The sequence below is a fragment of the Lepidochelys kempii genome, chromosome 3 (genome assembly GCF_965140265.1).
Source record: "Lepidochelys kempii isolate rLepKem1 chromosome 3, rLepKem1.hap2, whole genome shotgun sequence".
Classification (NCBI taxonomy): domain Eukaryota; kingdom Metazoa; phylum Chordata; order Testudines; family Cheloniidae; genus Lepidochelys; species Lepidochelys kempii.
Window position 1 is genome coordinate 135,663,079 of NC_133258.1, and position 26,157 is coordinate 135,689,235.

The 26,157-nt window shown below is 39.4% G+C and overlaps 1 protein-coding gene across 17 annotated transcripts in view; it reads left to right on the plus strand.

Moving 5' to 3' along the window:
- Positions 1 to 26,157, plus strand: part of RYR2 (ryanodine receptor 2) — a 709,125-nt gene that overhangs the window by 280,879 nt on the left and 402,089 nt on the right. For all 17 annotated transcript variants that reach the window (XM_073338185.1, XM_073338183.1, XM_073338188.1 and 14 more), the window contains one exon: positions 22,899 to 22,973. In XM_073338185.1, coding sequence (XP_073194286.1) covers positions 22,899 to 22,973 — 75 coding nt within the window. The remainder of the gene's footprint in view (positions 1 to 22,898; positions 22,974 to 26,157) is intronic.

Below are 26,157 nucleotides of genomic sequence, written 5' to 3' on the forward strand. Positions count from 1 at the left end.
CAGGAGGATGCACTCATCTCTGGGAGATTTTTGTGGAGCCTAATTTCAGTTGTTAGAAATGTATGCATACTTTATATCTGACATGTGGCATTTGGCTACTGACAGGGCTACACCCAGAAAGGTCTGGGCAATTTTGGTGGGTGGTAAACTTGTAGGATTCACTATTTGCCTTGTAGAATTAATTATTTGCCCTGTCCTTATTTCTCATGCATTTAATCAACGTAGATCAGGGATACTGAGACTTCAGTGGTTCAAGAACCAAATTAGCAATCAGCATTACCCAAAAGAGCCACAGTAGTGTGAATTCATTCTCTGTCTCTCTCTCACACACACATACACTCTCTCTCTCTCTCTCTCTCTCTCACACACACAGCAAAATGACTCACCTAGTATTATTATTTTGTCAAATACAATTGGTTGACAACATAGTAAAAGCATCCCGATTGGTTAATAACTTAAACTGGTTAATAATTAAATCACAGTGTTTTAATATCATGTGTTGCAAAGAGCTGCAGGAGACACATTAAAGAACCACTTGCAACTCATGAGTCTGAGTATCACTGCCTTAGATATAGGACATTTTGTACACAATGTATGTACTAAAGTTGTGCTATATTTGGAGGTATGTTTATTCTGCATCATCTGTGCTGGTAACTTTTGGAATTGTCTGAAGGCAGGCTTTAATCATAAAGCTAGAATTGTGTTTTGTTTCAGTAAGTCTTCAAAGACCAGTTCTACCTTTCAAAATGACAGCTTAAAAATTGCATTGCAGGATCCTATACCCATTCTGACTCACTGATTTCTGAATCAGATTTGCTCAGTTAGTGAATAAAAAGATATTTTTCTCCTAAACCTTTTTCTCAAATACTCAAAAGATTAGATAGCCCTAAAATACCAACTTTATTGGATTTTGTTGCCTGGCATCAGATGTCTATAATGAATAAATCATTTAAGTATGATGGTTTCTGTACCAGACAGCTTTGTTTTAACAGTTTATTTTTGTGTTATGTTTTCCAGTGCATGTTAAATTTATTTGAATTTGCATGTGGGTAGGTAGGTTGAGTAGGTTTCTAAAGGTTACTAAAATCAATAATAATACAAGCATTGTGTGCAACATGTGACCCTCTCTCAAACCCTTACACTCCTTATACTCCAATGTAATATGATTGGAATTTGGCTGTATTGTTTGTGGTGATATATGTCCCTTATTAAAAATTGTTTAAAACTATTTAAAAATGTGTGTAGGTTGTTGAAAAGTACAGATGTGAAGAAGGGAAGAAAGTCTGAAAGCTCATTTAAGTGTTCTGACAATATTCATTAATTTAGAAAAAAAATCAATGCAGTAAAGTAAGATAGAGTTTTTGGGAGCAGTGCCTTTGCCACAAATGCCAGGTGGAACGACTGCTCGTAAAAGAGGCTTCACTAGCCTTTATAATGTATTCATAGGAGACAGACTAGTCTGCCTCAATACATGCAAATGAGGGAGCAGTTTTAAGCAGGTTCATCTTGAACTTGTAGATACCTAACCCATCGAGTAATTAATGACTAGTTGGAGGGTAGAATGGAGGGTGGGAGGTGGGGAGGATGGAAAAAGTTGTTTGTGATGATACTTTAGTTCAAGTGGTAGAATACTGTGGTGTTTTAGAGGCAACAGTATTATTTTTCATAGATATTGTGATTTGACCTGACAGGGAGCTGAGCACTCCAACCCTGACCCAGCAAGAGCACTTAAAATGGGGCTTCACACATACTTAATCTAAGCATGTGTTGGGTTGAGGTCAGAGGGTACAGAACATAGTGGGATGGTGCCCTAAAGCTGTATTTTACTATTCTGCCCCCCCCCAATCTATATGCATATTAAGCAAGGCTGTGTATAATCTGTAGCAAGCGAGATCTGAAGTATGTAGTGTTGATTTTTGTAGCACTCCAATGAGGCAGGCTGGAAATTCTACAGCAGCTTCAGGGTAAATAAAAAAAAAAAATTTTTTTTAATAGAATTATATAGGAGAAGGAATAATACATTCAGTTCAAAAGTCCTTGTTTTTCTCAAGTTATTAAATTCATTGTTTCATGCTGCCCCCTAATTTTCAGATTTCAGTAGACATGACTCGTAACTGAATTATAGAAATTGCTAAAGGTTAAAGTGGAGGTTTTGGTAGCTAACTGAAACCCTCAGAATCCCGCGATGCCCACTGGCAGAGGGCCCACTATAATGTAACTCATATAAGGCCTGACACCCTCTCTACCCCCAACACGTTGTTGTAATATATATCCAAAAGGTATCTTGTAAACTGGTGATGGGCTGGTTAGGAATATCATAGCATGATATATGTGCGGGTTGTATATAAAGAGTTATGTATGTGTGCCGGGAATATGTTCTTAAAATGTGTTTTGGAGGCAGTGCATAAATCAAGTCTGCCATAGACAAAGGAATGTGGATTTACCTGTCTGACGAGCTTGGATACAGGCTGAGGTAAAAGTACATTTACATAGAAGGTTAACAAAGCCATCAAGGTAATAAGTGGCAGAGGAAACCAGTGAGCACATCGGGGGACAGAGTGCACATCCCAGGAAGTCTTTCTGGCTCTTTAGACAGAGACAAAGACAGTAGTCTTTGGAAAATATAAGGGAGAGGAAAAGGACATTCTAGTTATCCATCACTTTGGGGACCTAGGGTACAGCACCCTCTGGTTCAGTTGGTGAAAAGTGAAAGTTGGATCCTCTGGCCTAGAGGGCTAGTGATGCTGGTAACTTGATGTAAGTGAGAAAACTGCTTAGGCAATGATTGCAACATGTTAAAATTTAAGTTTTAGTCATTAGAAACCATGTTCTGTTTTTGTTTGTAAACAAATCTGTTTCTTTTTCTTATTATCACTTAAGTCTCTGTTCTTTATTAATAAACATATTCTTAGTTTTACTATAAACCATCTCAGTGCTGTTATTTAGTAAAGAGTAAGTCCGAAGCTAACAGACTGGTGTGTGCTCTGTCTGTGTGGAGGCAGCAAACTTAATAATTTCTGTGAGTGCGCAGTAAGAAGGACTAGACACTGCAGAGAGGTGTGTCTGAAGAATTTGGGAATTGGGGTTCACTCCATGTTATCTGAAGGGCAAGATATAGACTGTCAGAATCTCAAGAAGTTTGCTGGTGAGGTGTACTGACTGGTGTGGCAGGGATCTGGGGACACAGTCTAATTTCCAGCACAATTCACTCTTGCTGAGACAGAAAGGTAACACAATGGCTTATGGTTCTGGGTTCCTGATGAGAGCTTCACAGTAAGAGACGGAGGTTTTTGGCATGGGGTAGGAAAATGCATCTCCTCTTTCATTCTCCTTGTGAGCTGGATTGGAAGAGACTATATTTTTTTGGCAGGACTTGAACTCCTAGTTCCACACTTGAGCACCCTTGACAGCAACTAGCTTTCTCCCAATCTCCCACCTCAGTATTGGCCTCTGCATTCAGCAACGATGAATAAGATATTAGCTGAATTTGTCTGCTTAAATGATCAGAAGTACAATAGTCAATAATACTGATGTTACATTTCCATCACTAGGTATCATCGTTAACACCTGAGGAGAATGAGAGATAGTTTATACCTTTCACAGTTGCCTGCCTGTAGACAAGTCAGACATCACTGCATTGGTTACACTCAGTTCACGTTTGGAAGGTTTTCTTCACAAAATATATTATTGCATACTCAAAGGAGTTACACTGGTGTAACAGATTTATAGGGTGGAGAGTCAGGACTGTAACATTTGTAATATGAAAGCTTAGATTCTGTGTTCATTTTTGTGGCTGGGGACAGATTCTGCAGCCAGTTGCAAGACTGTGCATTTGTCATGAAGTTTACAGATGCACTAATAGTAAGCAAATAGATTATATTGTTGTTTGGGAGGTGGGTGGGGAAGGAGGTTAAAGCTGTTGTTTTTTTTTAAAAAATAAGTTAATTTAGACACAACTATTTTCTGGTCTGTTTTTGAAGCTAGCTTACCCTGATGACAAAACACAAAAATGTGGTGTGTGCCATAAAATAAATGAAAAAGTGAATGTTGGGATTGTTCATAGTTTCCAAGGTGAGAAGGGACCATTGTGGGATCTAGTCTGATCTCCTGTGTAACACAGGCCATAGAACTTCCCCGTAATAATTCCTAGAGCATGTAAATTAGAAAAACATCCAATTGATTTAAAAATTGTCAGCAATGGAGACCCCACCATGACTGTTGGTAAGTTGTTCCCATGGTTAATTCTTCTCACTCTTGACAATTTCCTGCTTATTTCCAGTCTGAATGTGTCTAGCTTCAACTTCCAGCCATTGGATCATGTTATACCTTTCTCTGCTAGACTGAAGAGCCCATTACATAGGCGCTGACTCTGGGGGTGCTCCAGGGCTAGAGTTTTTGTTTTAAGGATTCCCATGAATTTCAAATTTCTGCCTACACCCATGTGAAGTTTTATCCTTAACCAAAATGGCTGCCACCTTTCATTATAGGTCAGTGTGACTGAAATCAACAAGATGGCTGTCAACTGATGTTGTTTCTAATGTGGCTGAAATGAGGCTGTGACATGTGAGGGCCAGACAAGACACAAGAGAATGTGGAGGAGCAGGGATTAAGACTATGTGGGCAGCAGGGAGTTGGGATGTTAGGAAACTATGAGGTATCAAGGGAATGTGGGGGGCAGATTGAAAGGAATGCAGGGTGTGACATTCTATACCTTGGGGGAACATCCTGGAACCCCCATAGTCCTCATTTTTATATAATTGGGATCTTACGTATACAGCATGCCTTGTAAGGAATCAGGGGAAAGATTATGACCTGCTGAAAGTCATTTCTCTATCCATATATATATATATTGCATTAATTAATTAATGCGTATGAAGTTATGAGAATTGTGCTGTATGGTCATTAAAACATGCTGTAAGTTGGGGAATCAGCCAGACATTTGCTCCCCAAAGGCAACAGCAAGGAAAGTAGCCAACACCCAGGTGGGGTATCAATCAACCCATCGACAACCATTGTCTAGCAAGGGAGCTACGATGCAATGTCTCACCTGTATGAGGCCACACCTTGCTCATCCTTGCTTGGGGAGACTTAGCAATGCCCCCAGACATGCCTAGACTTTTGTTTTCCGAGCATGTGGTCTGAAGCATAAAACAAACAGAGCAGACACATACTAGGCCCTTCTCCTGCCCCCACCTACGCTGCAAGCAACCAAGACACTGAGAGGAAGACAAGACTCCAATACAGGAGACTGGCCCAGGTTTAAGGAACAAACCTGTATATTAAGGACTGTGATATCCAATGGGGTGAGAAAAACTGCTTAATCTAATTGTTACCCAGTCTAATAGGGTTGAGAGTTTAGACTGCGTGGTTATATTTTATTTCTTTTGGTAATTAACTCTGACTTTTTGCCTATCACTTAAAATCTACCTTTTAATGGTAATACATTTTTATCTTTACCAGTGAGTTTGTACGAAGTGCCCATCTTGAGCAGTGCAAGACGGTATATTCCTGAGGTACAGTGCTGGGAGCTGGGGTTGATTTGGCTCTGGTGCCTTTCTCTTTGTGATTCATGAACTGTTGGGGGCAAGTGAATATAAGAGGCAGGTGGGAGACAGCAGACTGTGGGAGGGACGATATGAGTAGGACAGCTACCTATCCTCTTTATTTAGTGAGGGATACAGAGGAATAGAGTGGTAGCTCTTCACATCCAGGATGATGGTAAGTGGAGTCCCTTCTGAGTAGAGCACAGGGAGGCCTGCAGTTTGGGCATCTACTTAAAGTTAAATTTTGAACCTGAGATGATCACACACAAGTGAGGCATGGCTGGCTTTTCCATGAATCCAAATGAATCCAAAAGTAAGCAGAAAAAAATAGAGTAGCTATTACTAATTATGGTGTTGAGCACCTTAAGTCACAGCTGAAAAAACCCAGCATCTTGTAAGAGTAGCTCAGCACCTTGCAGGATGTTGCCTTAATGGGACCTGGACATCAGTGATTTTACGATTCAAAGAATTGTGTGTTTAAAAACCCCAAAATATATTAAATAATAAGATACAACAAGGCTAGCTGGTTTCCACAAAAGACGAATGCATCATTGATATGAAATTAATTGAAGGAAAGCAAAATATTAAAATTATACAAACTGATCTCATTTATAAAAGTCAGTGGGATCAAGATGTCACAGTAGCTACCAGCAGTCTATTCCCAAGAAAAACCTCAGAGAGCTTTACCAAATATACTTTGATGTATTATTTTCTCTTAAAACTTGAAAAGAATATTGCTTTGGAATAAAACCTGTTCCTCTAATATTCTTTATAACTGCAAAGGCTGAAGGCAGCATGTCCAGTTAAAAATCATACAGTTTAAAAGCACATTTCTTCATCTCTGTGTTAGTGATAATTCCTTTGATTATTACAATAGGAACACATTTTAATATCAGATATATTATATTTGGGGCAGGGGAGGGATAGCTCAGTGGTTTGAGCATTGGCCTGCTAAACGCAGGGTTGTGAGTTCAATCCTTGAGGGGGCCATTTAGGGATCTGGGGCAAAAATTGGGGATTGGTCCCGCTTTGAGCAGGGGGTTGGACTAGGTGACCTCCTGAGGTCCCGTCCGACCCTGATATTCTATGATATAGACTCATAGCCTTTATGGCCAGAAGGGACTATCATGAGCATATAGTGTGACCTCCTGAACATTCCAGCTCACAGAACCTCACCCACCCACTCTTGTAATAGGCCCATCACCTGTGGCTGAGTTACTGAAGTCCTCAAATCATGATTTGAAGTCTTCAAGTTACAGAGAATTCACCATTTACACTAGTTTAAACTTTTTACTTGTTTATGCTGAAATACTTTTGCATTTCTCTAACTTTGGACAATGAAAATTAATTAGTTTCTCTTTATTTAAGACCCACTTCTAGTTGTTTTCACTTTTAGTTTCTCATGCATAAGCATAATGATAGAGTAAATAGGGTTGCCAACTGTCTAATTGCGCAAACCCAAACACCCTTGTCCCACTCCCTTCCCTGAGGCCCCATCCCTGCTCACTCTATCCCCCCTCCTGCCGTCGCTCGCTCTCCCCCGCACACACTCACTTTCACCGGGCTGGGGTAGGGGGCTGGGAGGGGGTGCAGGCTCTGGGCTGGGGAGTGGGGCTGAGGGGTTTGGAGTGTGGGAGGGGGCTCCAGGCTGAGCCTGGGGCAGGGGGCTGGGGTGCAGGATAGGGTGCGGACTCTTGGAGGGAGTTTGGGTACAGGAGGGGGCTCAGGAGTGGGGCAGGGGGTTGGGGTGTGAGCTCTGAGAGGGAGTTTGGGGGCAGGAGGGGCTCAGGGCTGGGCAGGAGGTTGGGGTACAGGTGGGGGTTTGGGGTGTGGACTCCAACTGGGTGTCACTTACCTTGGGCAGCTCCCAGAAGCAGCCGGCATGTCCGGCTCCTAGGCTCAGGGTTGGCCAGGTGGCTCTGTGCACTGCCTCTGCCTGCAGGCAACGCCCTTTGCAGCTCCCGTTGGCTGTGGTTCCTGATCGATGGGAGCTGTGGAATTGGAACTCGGTTGGGGGGGGAGGGCAGCACGCCAACCGGACTTTTAGCGGTCTATTAAAATCTCCCAGATTGGTTTCAGTAGCCACTGGGAGATTAATTCTGATTCCGGGAGACTCCCAGCCAATCCAGGAGGGTTGGCAACTCTAATAGTAGAATGAAAATATATATTTATATTTAAAGTGCTTTCATTCCATTTTTAAAATGTATTTCCAGAAATATTTCTATGGGACGTAAGTTTTGTGAAATATTGATTTTACAAAACCTGAACTTTGGATCATATTTGACCCACCAGTGCATAGATTACAATTCTTTTCAAGGCCTCTGCATTCTGAAGACAAATAGTCCCAGGAAACACACTCTTAAATGCCCTTTACTTTTTCCATTCTTATTTCATCCCATTTCCTTGCATGGCCCATGTTTTACTTTAGACCCACTTTGCTATCTGCTACTTATTCCCCTTTCCTTAGCAGAATGTTTGGGCAGATGTCTGGTTTTGCATCCAAGATATTTCACATATTCATAATTTTACGGTGGAACTTATGCAGCTTGCAACAAAATAGGCCATTCCCTGAATGCAATTTGTTGAAGTGTGCAACTTGCAATAATTTCAACTGTTTTCTCTGATTTATTTCCCTCCCCGGCCATGTGCATTTCCCCCCCACTGTTATAGGTATGATTTTCTCTGACTTTCTTTGCCTTTATCCCTAGGGAGTATTACAGTGTGTAACAGAAACATATTGTACTGTAGCAGTATTTGAGGCTCAGAATCTACTGTGAATATGTACTGATGGAAATAAAGAAGAAAAAGAATGGGTGAGATCCTGGTTCCAATGAAGTCAATGAGAGTTTTGCCATTGACTTGAACAGGGCCATGATTTCATGCATTCTTTTTTGTGCAGTCAGCATACAGAAAATGACCTTTTCACCTGCTGTCTAATTCAAGTCATCAGCATGATCTAAATATGATGTTAAGAATCTGCTGTGGCTAAATGGTTTCCTTACCAGCGTTTTTGAAAAAATTATAAACTCAAGTAATGGCTAGAGAATCCCTTCTTATCTTCTTCCTCTTTAAATTTGAGTAATTTGTTAACAATGTTTCTGAATCCTGTTTTTGGAGAACTGTCTGTAGCTCACGAAAGCTCATGCTCAAATAAATTGGTTAGTCTCTAAGGTGCCACAAGTACTCCTTTTCTTTTTGTCTGACACAGAAGCTTTAAAACATTGTTTGGATTCCAAGCAGCTTGAAATGGTCCCTGCATTGTGTTTTGTGTCTTCTCTTGAAATTGTAGCACTGCATTTTTTCTTTATTTGTTGATTATAATTTTGAGGATTTATTTATGAATTCATAACATCCAGGGCATATCTAAAATTATTGTAATTAGGGGGCAAGTTGGTGTCTGGAGCAGACATGCACTGAATTGCTTGTGAGAAATTACATAGAATTGTTTTTTAATTAAACAGCTGAAAGCAAGATGCTGTGTTAATACTAAATTAAGGATGTACAGCTTTTTATTTATTTTTTTTTTTTTGAGAGTCAGGAAATACACATGTGTAAGATTCCTCCAGCAATGTTACTCAACCACATAACAGATGTTGCTATTTTTCTTGTTAACTGTACAACTTAATTATTTAATTTTATGTTTTTGAAGGTGTGTGATAAAATACACATGATGCGCAATGCGGCCAAGTTAGTGTTGTTGTAGAAATTTTAAATTTTGTGTTTCCTGAGTCTCTTGTTTTGGAACTTTGCATGAATGTAAATGTGGATTTTTTGTATTTGTCCTTTTTAAAAACAAGCAAACCTTATACCACAAGTGTATGTTGAAATTGCTCTTGTTTGTTAGTATGTAAAGATATTTCCAGTTAGATTCTGACGTTGGGTTCTCATTATGATTGTATCATTATTTGTGTAGAGCCCAATGAAAAACCCAGCTAGGAACTCTGTTAACCTAGCGTAATAAACAGTTCCTGCCCCAATTTAGGTAAAACAGACACAACATCAAGAAACAAGATAGAATGCACATGCAGAAGGAAGTGAGTTACAGTTTTCAAACATTGTGTTAGAGCCACAGTTATTTTTTCCAGGGGTAGAGCTTGGTTGATTTCTTCATTGTTTTCAAAATCTTTAGTTGGAATTTTGTTAAATTGGGATTATGTAAATAGAAGAAAAAGGAAGAGAGAAGGGACAGAGGAAAGCAAGAGGACATTCAGCAGGGAAGGAAGGTGGGGAGCATGGAGAACCTGTGGAGTAAGTCTGAGCTGATGGGATTATAGGGGAGGGAGCAACAGGGAAGCAAATATCCACTCAGCACATGGAAATGTCCTGAGTCAGAACTGTGGAAATGTGGCTTGATGTGACATCACTGTTCCGCAATCCCTGCTTCTTGCCTTTGCTCCTGCTGGCTTGAGTTTCTGTAGCCCTGTGGGCTGGTTCTTCCTTGGAATTTCTTTGTTTGAGCCCACATGGCTAGGAGTAGCAGGGGGGAAGGTGCTGCCTGGGTCTTAGTATCTCCAGCGTAGGGGGGAATCAATCCTGTATAGTTCTGGGAGTTCCCAGGGGAAGGAGTAAACCTGGCTGTGCTTCATATCCTCTTCATGCTTTTGAATCTCCTAAGGCTATTGCTTATGTTTGCCCCTGCTGGCTAAAGAGTCTGTGTGGCTCTTGGGGCTGGCTCCTCCTTCCCTGGAATTCCTTTCTATCTTAGGCTACATGGCTAGAGATAAAGAGGGATGCCTAAGGGCTGCGGAGAAAGAGGATGAATTCCAACCTGGCTCCTGTTCTGCTTTGGCTGCAGACAGTGTTTTCTGCAAGATTTGGTTAACAAAATAACGTATCTAATTACATTATGCTGGCTGTATAGTTGCAGTGGGAAAAAATAGAAATTTACATTGTTTCAAAGGATTATTTGACATTTTCAGTGTATTGCAGAATGCAGGAAGAATTTAGAGGCCTTAAAACTGGGGGAATGCATAACTTTTTCACACCTGCTGACATAGTGTTTCATGCCTTTAACATAGTGTGCATACTATGTTGTGGCAAATTGTTGGGAGACTTTTGGTTTGTGAGTCTTTCACTGAAAAGTAACAAATAGTTACAAATAGTCCTGCCTGAAAACTGTACCAAGAATCAGCAGGAGAGCAGCAGCCCCTGTGCTGGCCCAGCCTTTTAGTACTAAGGCAAAAGGGACGTATAAAAGGGTATGGGAGTTAATTAGGCTCTGCTAACATTTTAGCAGTTGCTCCATGAGCACATTCATATGTGACTCCTCAGTTAGTTATCTTTATGTATTTTTACATTTTTTCCTCTCAAATCAAGCAAGGGCACAACTGAGTATTCGGACTATTTATCTGCACAATTTCAACTGTCAAGCATCAGGTCTGTGCGCAATAACCACGTCGTAAAATAAAAGTGTGAAGTATTTATTTTTCATCTTTTCCAGACTGTATTAACTCCCCTCTTCCCATCTGGATGAGCACGTTTTCTTCAATTATGTCTATCTTAGGTACTTCTATGATCTTCAGTAATGTAATACAAGTTCTTTATCTTCACAATACCTCACATGAGGTAGGGAAGTAGTATTTTCCCCACTTTGTAAATAGGAAGGAAATAAAAGTTTGCAAACTTAGCTATAGCGTTCACTTGCCTCTGAAGCTGTAGTACTTTCCTGATTTATGTTTCTGACATTCCATGTCAGATGAGTTTGATGGAAGTTACAAAATATGAAGTAATATCCAGTAAGAGAAAAAAAGGAAAACAAGGAAGGAAATGGGAAGAAATAGGAGGAAAGAAAGAGAGCAGATTTCTACCTTTTCATCCTAAAGCACAACAAAAGCAGGGAGAATATTTAATCTTGTCTGTGGGTTTCTGGGCACTTCCCATCTGTCAAATCTGTACCTCTAAAAGCATTATTAGATGAGATGGAATCATCTATAATGCTGTAGACTCTTTTTTGTGTGTATGTCTTTGTATATTTAGAAAATGAGAGGCTGCTCAACTGAAAAATTACAGGACTTGGAAATGATATTGGCTGCTGCAGAAGAGTCAGTCAAGTCCACACCAGCTTCTCTGTTAATAACTGTTATTAGAAATAAAGATTTTGGTGCAGTAATAGGTGCTCTGAGTAAACCCTTTTGAGCTGCACGTGAAGGGCCTTGGAGCTTCTGATGTTGCTGATTGTGTTGCATGGAACTTGAGGATGTTCTGTCTACATATGTGATGTGGCTAAAATAATTTCTAGTTGTGTAGTGAACATCCATAGGGCACCGAGTTTTTAAAGGAAAAACGAATGTCACATCAAATATCATCAAGAAAATTCATTTATTTTGAACATTTCTGCTGGGCTAGAGAAGAATATCAAGGAAAATATAGGGGGGAAAGGTCCATTGTGGATAAGACACTGTCATTTATTTAAGCTTTGAGAAATGAAGAAACATTTAGAATCATCTAATTTGTCTGCTGCACATAGAATGCTGGGTCTTTCCTGGGGGGCTCAGGAATACAGTTGGAGTGGACAAATAATCTAATAGAAACTTTGACAGTAGGAATGGAATGTGGCAGCAAAATAGTAACTATTTTTCTCTATGGTTTTAGTTGGGACAGAGTGGCCGAAGGGTAGAAAAATATGTATTATGAGAATTAGAGAATACATATTTCCTCTGACATGGCTCACGATCCTGATGAGATGTCAAAGGCTATCCTGTCTAAAAGCAGAAATCATATGAATTAAAGTTCATATGGCTTTATTACATTCTGCTTAGGAGTGAAGAGAGATAAGGAGTGTCAGAAATTTTGAGTCCTGATCATGTTGTGCATAAGTTTTATAGCTTCTTTCTTTGCACTGTATTTGTCAAATTTAATCTATCTGGATTCTTGTATGGGGTCCATCTCTTTGGTGTTTAAAATTATATGCCCAGCATATACTGATCAATGCTGTTATAAACAATGCTGTTATAAGGCCCAAAGTATTTAAACATTCACATGTCTTTGTCATAGTAATAATGTATATTAGTTGCACTGTGTGTGTTTGTGTGTGTGTGTGTGTGTATATATATATATAGAGAGAGAGAGAGAATGCATTAAGCACATAATATTAATAACAGTTATATAGCCCAAATTGGCCTTTATCTTTTATAATTCTTTTCTCTTGTGCTAACTATGCCATAATACCCTGTGTTAGCTGAAGTAAGTTTTGGCTTAAGTAGATAGGAAAACTGTCAGGATCAGCATATAAATGTGTTCTCCTAGCAACAGGTAGGGAGTTTCTTTCACAGGCCAGTAGTGGAATGTCCCAAAGGGAAAGGACAAGATATATGATTGTTCTACCCTGTTACAAACAAAGGATGTACTTTCATGCACCAATACCTGGAATGCTAGTATGCAAAACAGAGATAAGGAAAGGAACTGAACAACAAGTTAAGGAGCTGTGAGGAACTGATGGCTTGCCTTTTAGTGTCATGTAAAAAGATGTGTAATTGATAAAATTATCCTATAAATACTGTACTAATGTATAAATAATGTACTAATGTATGGGATACAAGATACAAGAGCAAAACAAAATGAATGGGCATTGAAGTTCATCATGTGCATTGTTAGTTCCATGAGTTTTTTTTTTTTTTTAATTTTGAATAAGCATTTTTTAATCTTTTTGTTAGCATTTCTTTCATGGTTTAGGATTTGTAGGAAAAAGCGTGTTTTATGGCAGGACTTCGAGGAGGGAGAGTGATCTCTGGTGGAGGGGAGCGTGTGCTAGAGGGATCAGCCACATGGGACAGTGCATGGAGATCAGTGGAAGGACATGAAGTGAGTAATTATGTATGTGGCTTCAGCAGAGTGAAAAAGGGAGCAGAAAGAGGAGAGGGGGGTGAGGATGAGGAGTTTGAATTTGATGCAGGAGACAAAGAAAGAAGCAAGTGAAAAGATTCAAAGGGGCTGGATGTGGTCATCAATTTCTCTTGGGGTGAATATAAAGGCTTTTTGTTTGCATCAACAGGAAAATATTGATTGAGTGAAGGACAAAGTTAACTTATAGCTCTCTAAGGACAATTGATCTTGATAGGAAGCCAATAAATGAATCAGTAAATCGATTAATTCAAAATCGATTTGACAGCGATATCACAGCATGTGAACACTGATAGCTTTTGGGGGAGGGTAGCTCAATGGTTTGAGCATTGGCCTGCTAAACCCAGGGTTGTGAGTTCAATCCTTGAGGGGGCCATTTAGGGATCTGGGGCAAAAATTGGGGATTGGTCCTGCTTTGAGCAGAGGGTTGGACTAGATGACCTCCTGAGGTCCCTTCCAACCCTGATATTCTATAATTGCTTATTCAGAAATATGGAAATCTCTCCACTGTGACCTCGAATTTCAAAATCATAACTGCTTTTTCTTCAAAACTAAAATTCTGAAAGGGACACTATGCTATAGGTCTTGGGTGGGGGAACAAAGAAAACAAAAACCCACCCAAAAATTATCTGTCTTTTGATTGGTAAGTAATCACTTTTCCTGTAGTCTGTCTGTGAAATCAGAGAAATACTCTTGCATATATTGTCTCAGGAAGGAAAGAATTAAGAGAGAAATTCCCTCCTATACTTGTCTTTTGTCAGTCCAACAAGGACTGATAGTAAAGTTAAAAGCAGTCAGCAAAGTTGAGAACACTTAATATAGTACTGGACTGAGAAACAGAAAGGACTTACATAGAGGGCTTCAGCCCTACAATAACTATATTATTATTATTATTTTAATTGTTTTTCCCATCTTTGAATTTTGGGATCCAGTCTACAGCAGCATTATTGGTGAGATGGGTCACCATGCTGGATTCTCCAGCTCCTCTTTAGGTCCCAATTCTAAGGTGCTTATTATAAAAAATCACTGACTCATCACAAGACCATGATCATCATAATGAGCTAGAATTGTTACTCTTTGTAACGATAATAATTACCCTCTGAAAAGAATGAGCAGCTGTCTTTTATTACTAAGAAATATAAAATGGAATGCCAGTCCAGCACAGGGCACTGGGGACGGAGTTTGATTTCAGTGGGGCTCTGTGCTGTGAGGTTTACCCATACAGTTCTCAGTGTAGGATTAGGACCTAAAATATTACAGATGACAAGTAATTTACTATTCTGACGGTTATATGCATTTTTAAAGTATCCTGCACCATGGGATTCTTCCACAAATGTCATATTATATAACACATGCCCCTGGGAGGGATCATGGATCTCCTGACTTCTACACAGGATCTCATTGGAGGGGTCAGGCTTCGGTTTGTCAGGAGCCTAAATTATCCAGTAGGAAAATTACTGTATTAAGAGTTGTATTAGGCTCAGCCTAATTTATTGGAAACTGGTTCAACAGCTCTGCCTCCCCTCCTTTTGAGGAGTACCTGGAATTCTCTAGTCTAAAGTGTTCTAGGTCCTGGTCAGTTAAGGATTTGCAAATGAGGTTTAGGACTTTCTGCTAGACTCAGAACTGGATAGGCAGTGTATGAAGTAAAGAAACTCATATTCAAAGTGGCTGAACAGAGATTAGATCCTGTTGATACATTGTATAGTCAATTGCTTGATCACACTTTGGTTTGGTATGAAATATATTTAAAAGACCAAATAACCAATGCCATTCAGGTTTATTGCTAAAAGTCAATAATACTATAGTATAGGAAGAAAGGTTCAATAAGATACCAGTTTTTGGGAAGCAGTCTCATTCAGTGTTGTTAAATTCACCTTATACAGAAGGTGTGCTCCTGAAGTTATACCCCTAAAGCTGTTGTTGGTTTTTTTTAGTCAATGTGTTTACAGGTAAAAATGCATTGTGTGTGTCATCTGAAACTAGAAACTTTCCACTTTGTTTTTCTGGTATGTCAAGGTTCCTCCCCCACTCTGAACTCTAGGGTACAGATGTTGACATGGTACCATGGTGTTACCCTTATCTCTGTGTTCTGCACACATGCATTCCAAGTACCAAGGGGATGAAGGCACCCCCTTGGTTTGTACCAGCATAGAACACTCATGAATCTTCTCCTTTGCATTTGGGACATTCCAGTACTGGCCTGTGAAAGTAACTCCTTACCTGTTTCTATAGTAAACACCCATATGTTGTGATCCTGATTTACTTTTTCAGCTAATGCAAGGTGTTGTGGCATATGTAGCATAAGTGAACAGAATTATAGAGAGACATAAGCCAATTTAGGTTATGTAGCTGCTAGAAATGTTATATAGATATATAAAATTCACACCACATATATTAATATACCTATCTTAGCCTAGCATATATGGGTCAACAATCCAAAAAGGCAAATTATTTGTTACAGGTAATGGAACCTATATCAGTCTCTTTCAACTGTAAACATTTTCTTAGATATAGCATTAATAACTTCACAAATATGCACTGTACCCAGAAAAGGTTGATATCTGACACAAGGAAAGGAATATTTATGACTAAGGCTTGAGCTCCCAAAATTCACACTGACAAGTGACAATTTCTTTGATTTTTTAAAACCCCCCATAATCTTAAAGGTAACAATGTTGCATTATATATTCACTCAGAAGGACCCCAAGCTCTTCACACACTTTACCAGTGGATTCATAAACTAAACACAGAACAACTTGGTCCATCACTTAAGCGTGTAGCCACCTGTGTGTGAAATACAACGGCTATCTGAGTACATAGAAAACACGCAGCAGGTTTGAGCAGGATATGAAGAGACTATCTTATATAATTGGCTTTTAAGTGTAACTTTGAATGTCATCATCTGAACTAGAATTGTGCCAGGACACCAACTTTATTAGACAGTTACAATAAACCCATGTTAGTCTTAAATAAAATGACTGCCAATTCAAACTGAGATAAATAATCTCCTGTTGGGGTTTGGACTAGATGACCTCCTGAGGTCCCTTCCGACTCTGAGCTTCTGTGATCAGAAGTGTGGTAGAGAGCACAGTGTGGGCTTTCCTTCCACTTTCTAGTGCTCCAGAACAGAGGCAGTCGGTGTCTGCGCTGTCTCACTCCCAGAAGAAAAGGAGCAGCTATTGCCACAGGCAGTGCTCCATGCCCCAGAGGGTGAAATGAGGTTACAGCCATAGTTCCAACCTCCCTGTGCAGCAGAACTTCCGTGTTGGGAGGATACAAGCTATTTTTTCCCTCAAAAGTATAGCAAAGCTCATAGGTGAGCCTACCTCCTCCAATGTCTCCAGAGTCATTACATCTGGTCTTGATCTTTGGAGGCATAAAACCTCCAGCCACCTTTACGTAGGCAGTATGCCATCCCCTAGGGACCCCAGTATGGTTCTTTTTCTAAGAACTATAACTAAGCCCTTGAAGTTTATTTTATTTATTAATCCATTTATAATCCATGCAAAGCACCATGCTGTTATGCATATAAAACTAAAAGAAAATTGTTAATTAAAAATATGAAATAAAAAGGAAAGCTGTTTAGATAAGATCTTAACATTTTTGACACTGAGAAATAAAAAGAAAAGCTGTTAACATTTGTGACATCTAGATTTGTTTCAAATCATTTGGTTGTACTTCATTATCTCCTCACAGTATAATTTAATATTTGCTTTTTATTGAATCAGGTACATTTCAACAATATCAAAATGGAATAGATTATCTCATTTAGTGCCCTGCATTGCAGTTAGTGAATTTAATTGGTGTGGCTGCTGTGTCCCCACACTGCTCTGCAATATTGTAATAAGAATATGAATTGGCTCATGGTTCTCTGGGGGAAGTTGGTATACAGTAATCTATTTTTAACCCATGTAATTAATTCATTATTGTAATTGGATGTTCAGTTGTCTTGCTGCCTTTTTGAGATTTACCAATTGTCATGAAGTGCAAACTCCTGCTGTACATCTCACAAAGGTAAGCACAAGTGTGTTAGGAATCAGCAAGTGGGAACATGATTAATTCTGGTTAGCCCCTACTTTCGTGTCCCAGTAATGTCACTTACAGCCAAGAATTGTGCAGTGTGGAGCCAAGAATTGTTCAGAGAGCTGAAGAACAGAGGAAAGGATGAGCTGTCCTTGGTGCTGTAGTTACAGTATGTGAACTCCAAGGAATTAGTGAGCAAATTAGCAAGTTCTAGGCCCTAGTGACTTTGTATTAGAAGGAATTAAATAGATTAATGTCATGATCAAGAAGAACTGGTTGTGTTAGGCTTAATAAACAGCCATAGGTCAGACAAAAGACAGCTTCATTATAGTGTGTAGTATTGTTGTAGCTGTGTTGGTCCCAGGATATTAGAGAGAGAAGGTGAGTGAGATATCTGTTATTGGACCAACTTCTGTTGGTGAGAGAGAGACGCTTTCAAGCTTGCACAGAGCTCTTCTTCAGGTCTTCCTAGAGCTCTGTGTAAGCTTGAAAGCTTGTCTCTCTCACCAACATAAGTCGGTTCAATAAAAGATATTACCTCACCCACCTTGTCTCTCTAGCTTCGTTATACAGACTAACTGAACAAGCTAAAGATTTGTAGTAAAGATGAACGTCAGACTCTTGAGGACTCTGAGTTTATTACAACTATGTTCTCTTGAAATAAAAATGCCTAATGGCATGGGTCTGTAAGCTTAGAAAAAATATTTAAAGGGTGTATTGGAAAAAGGAAAGGAAAATGGCAGGAGTGTTTTATGGAGCGCCTCACTGGGGAAGAGGAATGTATTTTGTGGCCCTGACTATACTCTCTTTCTCCTCTTTTAGGGAGAGGAGCCTGGCTTGTTGTGTGGGCTCTTGCCCCCTCTTCATTTTCTGTTGCCATTATATTTGTCTGTATTTATCAGATTATGAATAATATAAACTATTGCAGGATTTGTTTCTCTGTACTGCTCTTCACTTAGTAATTTGAATCTTTATTGCACTTAACAACGTATATTTTTGTTTTCTCCATTATTCCAGTGTGAATCTGAAATAACTCCTTTGTATCCAAAGGAATTATTACAGATTTGCACAGGTGTAACGGAAAGCAGTGAGTGTTTTATCTCAGTAATGTCACCTGCTGTTAAGGGTTACTGTAAAAACTCTGGGTCTCCTTCAGTAAGGATTAAAATGTAATGAAACACAGTTCATTTGGACTCTGAACTGCTGTAAGTACTAGATAAATGGTAGTAATGGGGTACATCAAATGGAACAACAGTGAAAGCCACTTTGATATAAAGTAAATTCTAATAATTATTTTCTGGGGATGGAAGAAGGTAACAAATGAAGATTAGACTTCATGTTAACGCACACACATCTGTTATTTGTCTAACATTCTAAGTTTCAAGCCAAATTCTGCCTATCTGTGTAACCTTGTTGATTTCCGCAAGGTTGCACTGATGTAACTGAAGATAGTAGCTTCTTAGTTTTATATATGCTACAATTTGTTTAAGAAAAGCTAAATCTACTTTGGAAGAAATAAAATTTGTTTGTTTGGCCACAGATTTCACTCTGCCTTTCTTTGAAACCAAACAGCAGTGTGATGAGGAGTTTACCCCACACATGCTGTGAAAGTATTAATATGGATCTGAGAGGCCAATTAATCTGCCTGTTGCACCTGGAATGTGGGCCTAGCCTAATTAGAAACAAAGTCCAGCTAGGGGAAATCAGGGCTTGTTTCCCTAAAGAGCTGGGTGAGCCCAGTTGGGAGGAGGAAAGTTGGAGGTGAGGGAGTTCACTTTCACTCTCTCTGAAGAACTGCCTGGAAGTCTGAGGAAGAAAAAGGGGAGAAGACCAGACAGGTTTCTCTAGGGGCTAGCTGGAAGCCCAGTTGGAGCCTCCCTGAATACATGACTATGGGGAGAAGTGGTCCAGCCCCTGAATGATGTGGTGGATTGAGAGACAGAAGAACAGTCTAAAGCAACAGAGGCATGCCTGCAATGAGGTGGCTGGCTGCTGAGTCCAGCCATGCTGACGGTTTAGATTTTGTATATATTACTTGAGTACTTTGATAAAGGACTCTTGGACCCAGAAGGGGTAGAACTCTGTAAAGTAGTCTGGCTGGAGGGACAGGGCACTCCTATGGCTGGAGTAGGCCAAAGGACAGTCTGGCAGGGAGGGGGAAAATTGAGGCAGAGCTGCCACAACACCACATCTGATCATAATGGGGTGGGTTGGGGTAGCAACTTGCTGCAGACAGTTATGAAGTGAGGGAGACTGACTGTAGAATTTCAGTGAGTCCTCTGCCACAGCTGAGAAGGTAGTGGCATCCCTGCTCCTCTCTGTTGACTGGGAGTTAGGGGTGACAGCCACCACATCTACAAGGTAATTTTCTTAGATGATACGAGGGTTGGATAGGACCTGTTCTTCTTGTGCCTAGACTAGTGGGGACTTTATTTTACATTAGCTCTGTCTACTCCTCACTCTCACACGCCAAACAAATACCCTCCTAATTCCCAGATATAGGGCTTTGAGTGTTCATTATTGTACATATAGCATGCCACCCTTTCTCTTGAATAAATTGACTGGCCATGGAGCAAGTATTCCTGGCTTTGGGAGATTTTTGTGTGTGCTTTCTTTAGAAGTTCACATTGGGCAGAGAAATTATATTTCTAATGTTAAAAAAATAAACTTTCATTATTTGGCTAATCTGTTATTTACTTTTGTCTGTGCCTATCCTGTAGCTTTCTCTTCTTAAATGCAGATGGTGCCCTGAGGGTAGCTCTCTTTGTATTATGGAGTTACTCATTCTTTCAGGGTAGAAGCACTTTCAGGGTAGAAGCACTCAGTTTCACTTTGCAGTCCTGCAAAGCATTATTCATAGAAAAGCTACAGCACAAAGAGAGATTACTCCATGGTACCATATTCATTCATAGAAAATGGGTGAGAATGTGCTAGAAACTATTTTCCAGTAAGAGGCTGCTAAATACTGTATTTACATTTCCCAGTTTTTTCCCTGTAGCCTGCTTTCCTCTCCCATTAGCCTCCAAATTCCTCCCAGGTGAGCATTCCAGGACTCATCCTTCCCGTTAGTGGGGCAGCCAGTGGCTTTAGGCCCTTAGGATATCTGAATGATCTTGAGGACAAAAGAGGATGTAGGTTGACATAAAACAAATCAGTTCAACCATAAAGAACCCATTCTTTCAGTTTCACTCCATGTATTTCTAAAGGTATTTTAAATTACACTGGTCTGGGATTCATTATATATTCCATCCTGGATCATTGCCAAACAAATACCTGTAGAGTATGAGATTAGTGCCATATTTCAGGCTTTCCAACATTAGAAATAATTTTGTCTCCTGCAGGTTTCAGGATATCACACAGAGTTCACTGAGTTCACACACATTTTAATGGCCTTCTAACTGCTAGAACAAGCCTTTATACTATTTGAAAGAAAGAATTCCAACCACATATAGCATCAGTCTTGAATTTTGGTATTTTGTGAAATGTCAGCTAATTTTATAGGGAAATAAGCAAAAGGCTAATTAAGAATTTTATGATTTTAAACAGTGTGTGGCTGCTTATGTGTTGTTTAGTAGAGCCTCTGTTGTGGTAGGCCATGTACAAAAAAAGAACAAAACATGAAATCATGGTACCTGACTTGGAGCACAGGTTTTCAGAATGTTTATTGTGCTCTTGAGGGTTGATTTCAATAAAAGTTTAAGATTTAACTGGCACTGTTGTTCCCTCTGCAGAGACGTCTGAGAGCTTGTTGGAGGCCCCTCATGCTGTTGCTGATAAGCTATTCCTGCAACAGACCCAGGAAATTAAATATAGAAAATATTAGACTTGATGGTGAGAAACCAGCACAGGGTTTTATCCAGTGCAAATGTTTTCCAGGCCTTACACCTTTTCCAGGCATTACATCAGGACTCATGATCAGTGATATTACTTTGATGTAATATTGTTTTTTCATGCAGTATGAAAGTATTAAGCCAACCACAGCTGTATGAAAAATGCCACGTACTGACATAGGCAAACCTCTGAATATATAAGTTCAGATACAATATGGCAAAAGTTTCTTTTGCTTGTCATCTGGTTCATAATATTTAAGAAGCAATCTGCCTTGACATAAATGAGCTTTAATTCTTTTTAACACCTACAGTTGATAAAGAAAAAAGCTTTTAGGATGATCCAAATTATTAAAATAATTGATATGTTCTCATAAATGGAACAGTGTTAAAAGGATCAGTGTCAATCTGTACTTGGGGGGAGGGGATGGGGGAAGAAAAGGAGCCCCTGCCAGAAATCAAGGCCAGATCTCAACTTGTGCATATTGTCAAAGATCTATTAAAGTCAATAGAACTCTGACTGTATATGCCAGCTGAAAGGCTGGCCATGACTACTTAAAAATATCATCCCAGTCCTTACTCAGGCAAACCATCCACTAATTACAATGTAAATAGTCAATGGGAGTTTTGCTTGAGTAAGAACTCGCAAGATCAGGTCCATTGTTTGGCTCATCAGCAATGCCATCCTAACATATTGTGTAGATCATACTAACAGACGAACAAGCAAATGGTTAAAAGCCTATTTCTAATTTAGCTAAAATCCCATTTTTAAAAAAACAAACAAAAAGCCTGGTGTGAAATCCTGGCCCTACTGAAGTCAACAGAACTCTTTGACCTTGAGAGGGCCAGGATTTTACCCCCAATGTTAAGGAACTGCCCATACACCTTTTCTTGAGGTAGATGCGCACAGAGAGGAGACTGACTGTGCATGGATCTTGGAAGGAGTTATCTGGGTCAGTGATTTTTATTTGAATTTACACAAAGCATATTTTGCTTCTATTTTGAGTTACTTTTTTCTCACATAATTTGAAACCTCATTCATCTAGGATGTCAATAATGTGGCTCCCTCTGTTTAACTTGTTTCCCCAACATTTTAGCTTTATCTTTTAGCCCTGGATTAATATTTTAACATTTGCTCCTCTTATGCTTTATTTGCCTCCCGTTGACGCGTTGGAGTTGGAATTAGTCCTTCCTTATCTTCAAATAAGTATTTTGGCACATTTGTAACTTCTTGTGTTATTCTGTTGTTTTTAATGAGAAATTCGAACACCACCATCTTACTTCTGGTTTTGAAATATCTATTTTAGTGTTGAGTTTTGCTATTCAATGTTTTAATCTTCAGATTATATATTTTTTCCCCTGGCAAATTGATCCTTAGAAACACTGAGGTTTACATTTTTGAATGTGGTATAAATGTGATAGTGGAAAGAAATGTTTGATAAAATTATGCATTTTAAAAACAAAATAATGTATATGAACAAGTGGATCAGAACATTTAAGGGACAAGTTATTTTTGAGTTTGATAACCATAATTGTTAAATAACAGTTAACTGGATTGTCTTGGACCTTGAAATTAAAAATCCTCAATTAACCGAACAAATTGAAAGTTAAAGACGAGATATCAGAATTTTCATCTCAGAACGTTGCTTTGTTTGATTTACAGAACTGTCCATTATGAAGGTGGTGCTGTGTCGATTCATGCTCGTTCCCTTTGGCGACTAGAGACTCTAAGAGTTGCGTAAGTAACAATATGCAAAGAAAAAATATATACAATATAATCAAACTCGATCAGCTGTATGACTTCAGTCAGAGTAGGGTCAGTCTCTAAGTCAGTAGCACAGTAGGTAAAAACTAGAAGCAAACATGAAAGCCCTGAGTCAGCAAGGTACTTAAGCGTGTACTTAACTTCAAGCACATGAATAGTTCCACTGTCTTCACTGGGACTACTTGTGCTTAAAGATAGGTGTGTGCTTAAATATGTTGCTGAATCACATCCAGGTTCGATTATTCTGTTTTAATTTCAAATATTTGTGGTTTTATTTTCCCTTTTCCAGTCATTTATGGTTATGGACAGCTCCTGCATGGTGGTCATATTCCAATAAGATTTTATGTTACTATGCTTTGTCCCCATAAATTTCTGATGCATTTTAAAAAGCCCCAAATAAACCGAAAAACTCGCACAAAAGTATGATGTAAAGTTGGATTGCTTGCTGGGAATTGTGTCTTATTTAGCTGTGACTGTAATATACAAGCATGCCTTAAAGTTTCACTCACAAGTATGCAGTTATGATAAAATGTGAAGTGACAAATTATCATTTTAGAGACTAAATGACAATAGCTGTGGGGAAATGTTACACTCTAATGATGTTGTTTAATCTGTGCATGCCATTTAAAGGGATGATGTTAAAAGACGTTGAATATATATATAAGGGGAATGGAAGGATTTCCCTCCACTCCCCTTTAGTTGCTTTTGGACTAAATTGTGCTTGAGCAACAGCAATGAAACCATGAGAGAATCGCTGCCTTTTTGTTTCCCAAACCTTTCTCTTCACATGTTTCAGGGTAGTATTTTACCATCAGTGTGTACCACCTGGCAAATAATGGAACAGGAACAGTGAGTTATGTTACAATTTGATAGTCTTATGGCATAACTGACAGGCAATGTGTACAGACTGCAGGTTTAGAGAACTTGTCAGAAGAATCTGCAATACAAGTCAGCCCTGACAGGAGTAATCTTTCTTTACAAGGAACATGACTGTTACTATCAAAATGTTAAACTTTTTTTTTTTGGGTGGGACACAATTATTGCCAAATTTCAGATGTATTATTTTGTTACCAAAGGTGTCATCTTATAACTTTCCAGCTGGTGCTAAGTAGACAAATTTATGTGCATCAGTGATTAGAAATAAATTTTGAATGTATCGAATTGGACACATGATTTGTGACAAATCAGTCTAATCTGTATATATGTTTGTTATTACTACTATACAACACTATATTGTGCAACATTTACATGTTTAACAAATAAAGACTAAAATCTGTTTCCTGTCCTGAAAATCTCTCTATCAATGACTCAGACCTGCAAACACCACAATAAGTAGTGCTGATTAGTGAGAGTAAACCCAACATTTTACATTCTAGGACTCCAATCTTGTAGAGATTTATGCACATACCTAGCTTTATCCCATAGAAGTCATGAGGCTACTTAGATTAATGTCTTTCCAGGCTTGGACTGTAAGATTTTTTTTTTTGCGGGGGCAAGGCTTGCTCTAGTAAGTATTATACTACACGGTTTTGTGTGCAGATATGGTCACAGAGTTTCCTGGTACATTAGATGGAGTAACATAATATGCATGTGCATTCTTACACATTCTTGAAACTTTCGGAAAGGTTACTTGAATCTGGGAGTTTTTATGATTCAACACAGAGGAAATATACAACAGCCCAGATTTATGCGTGTTTTCGCTAATATAAACCCTGGCACAGGCACCTGGATATTGAAAGTCCAGTAGGGAGGGAGGTTGTGACAACAGAAAGTGGACTCAGTATTTCCTCTGAGAAGAGAATAGGAGAGGAAGGCTTGGACAGAGCAAAAAGATAGGGTTTAGGCAAAGAATTATCAGAGGGGGAAGGATAGCACGGGCTATGACTAGAAAAGGAAAGATCAAGTGGTGGATGGAAATGAGAGAAAGGCCTAAGTAATTGCAAGGAAAATACATTGGAATTGGAATAGCTTAGTGTTCCTTTTATGGAACCTAGAGCTCTTGAAAGATCTTGTTTTATGCTATTCATCTTTTCTTTAGAAGAATATTTCTTAATAAGATTGGTTCTAAGACTATTATTGCTGTTGGTTCATAAATCAACACCCCCTCTTTTTTACAATTGTGCAAGCCCTGTCACCAACGCATCACTGTTCCCCGGTCCTACTTCCTTTTCCCAATTTTTCTTTTTTCTTAAAATCACTGTCTTTCCTCCTCTCCACCCACTACAACCTGGAACTTGTGCTCTGGCTGTCCAGCTTCCTCCCCCAGACTATGCTGATGGGATTTTCCATACAATTTTTTCCATACAATTTCCATTCTTGTTTTTGAATTCTCTTCACTAGCACAGAACCCCCTGAAGCATTGCACAGCTTTGATTCCGTAGCCAGTCTCAATGTAAATTCACACCAGACTGTTAGGAATCTTTTGTACAGAGCAGCTGGTGGTAGCGTTTATCATTGTTTTGCTCACAGTAGTCTGTGGGCTTGAGTCTGTTATGCTAAAGCGCTTTTATGCCATTCTGGCTGTGCAGAGGGGGCCTTTAAGTGGTCAGAAACAGCCTGCTCAGAATATTCACTACCCAGAAAGCTTCCTCAGTGGTTAGAGCTAGTGTAAGGGCAGTGCGCGCTCTGCTGCCATCTCTCAAGGGCAAATTGGAAGTGTGGTTGGGGTGCATTACACTTCAGCTATTCTCTTCTTCCTATAGTCCATAATGGCCATGTGAAGCAGTGTAAGTTAGAGCAGCCCTAGTCTGCTCTAAGGTAGGCTCCTGCATGGCTCCATAATGAGGAACGCAGAGATTTTCAGCCACTTTTGCCTTCCCTGGCCCAAGTGCTGCAACGTGATCACTGAGACTCAGGCCCTGGGTCTTTATATGGTTGAATGATGGAATCTTCATGCCAGCTGACAGTAGTATGTATTGGATGTGTTTTGGTAGTGGGTGCTCACCTTGCCATATAAAAGACTTAATGGGGGGGAATGCATTTATGAGATATAAATCCTCCTTCCCTCCCCACCTAAAAATCCCACAGCAGAGTTCAACATTTTTACTGTCATTTAAAAAAAAAAAAAGAGTAGGCAACAGAAATAAACCCTGTCTCTCTAGTGTGTTTTAAAACAACCAAGAACCTCCCCAATTCTTTAAGAAAATGGAAGCCAAGA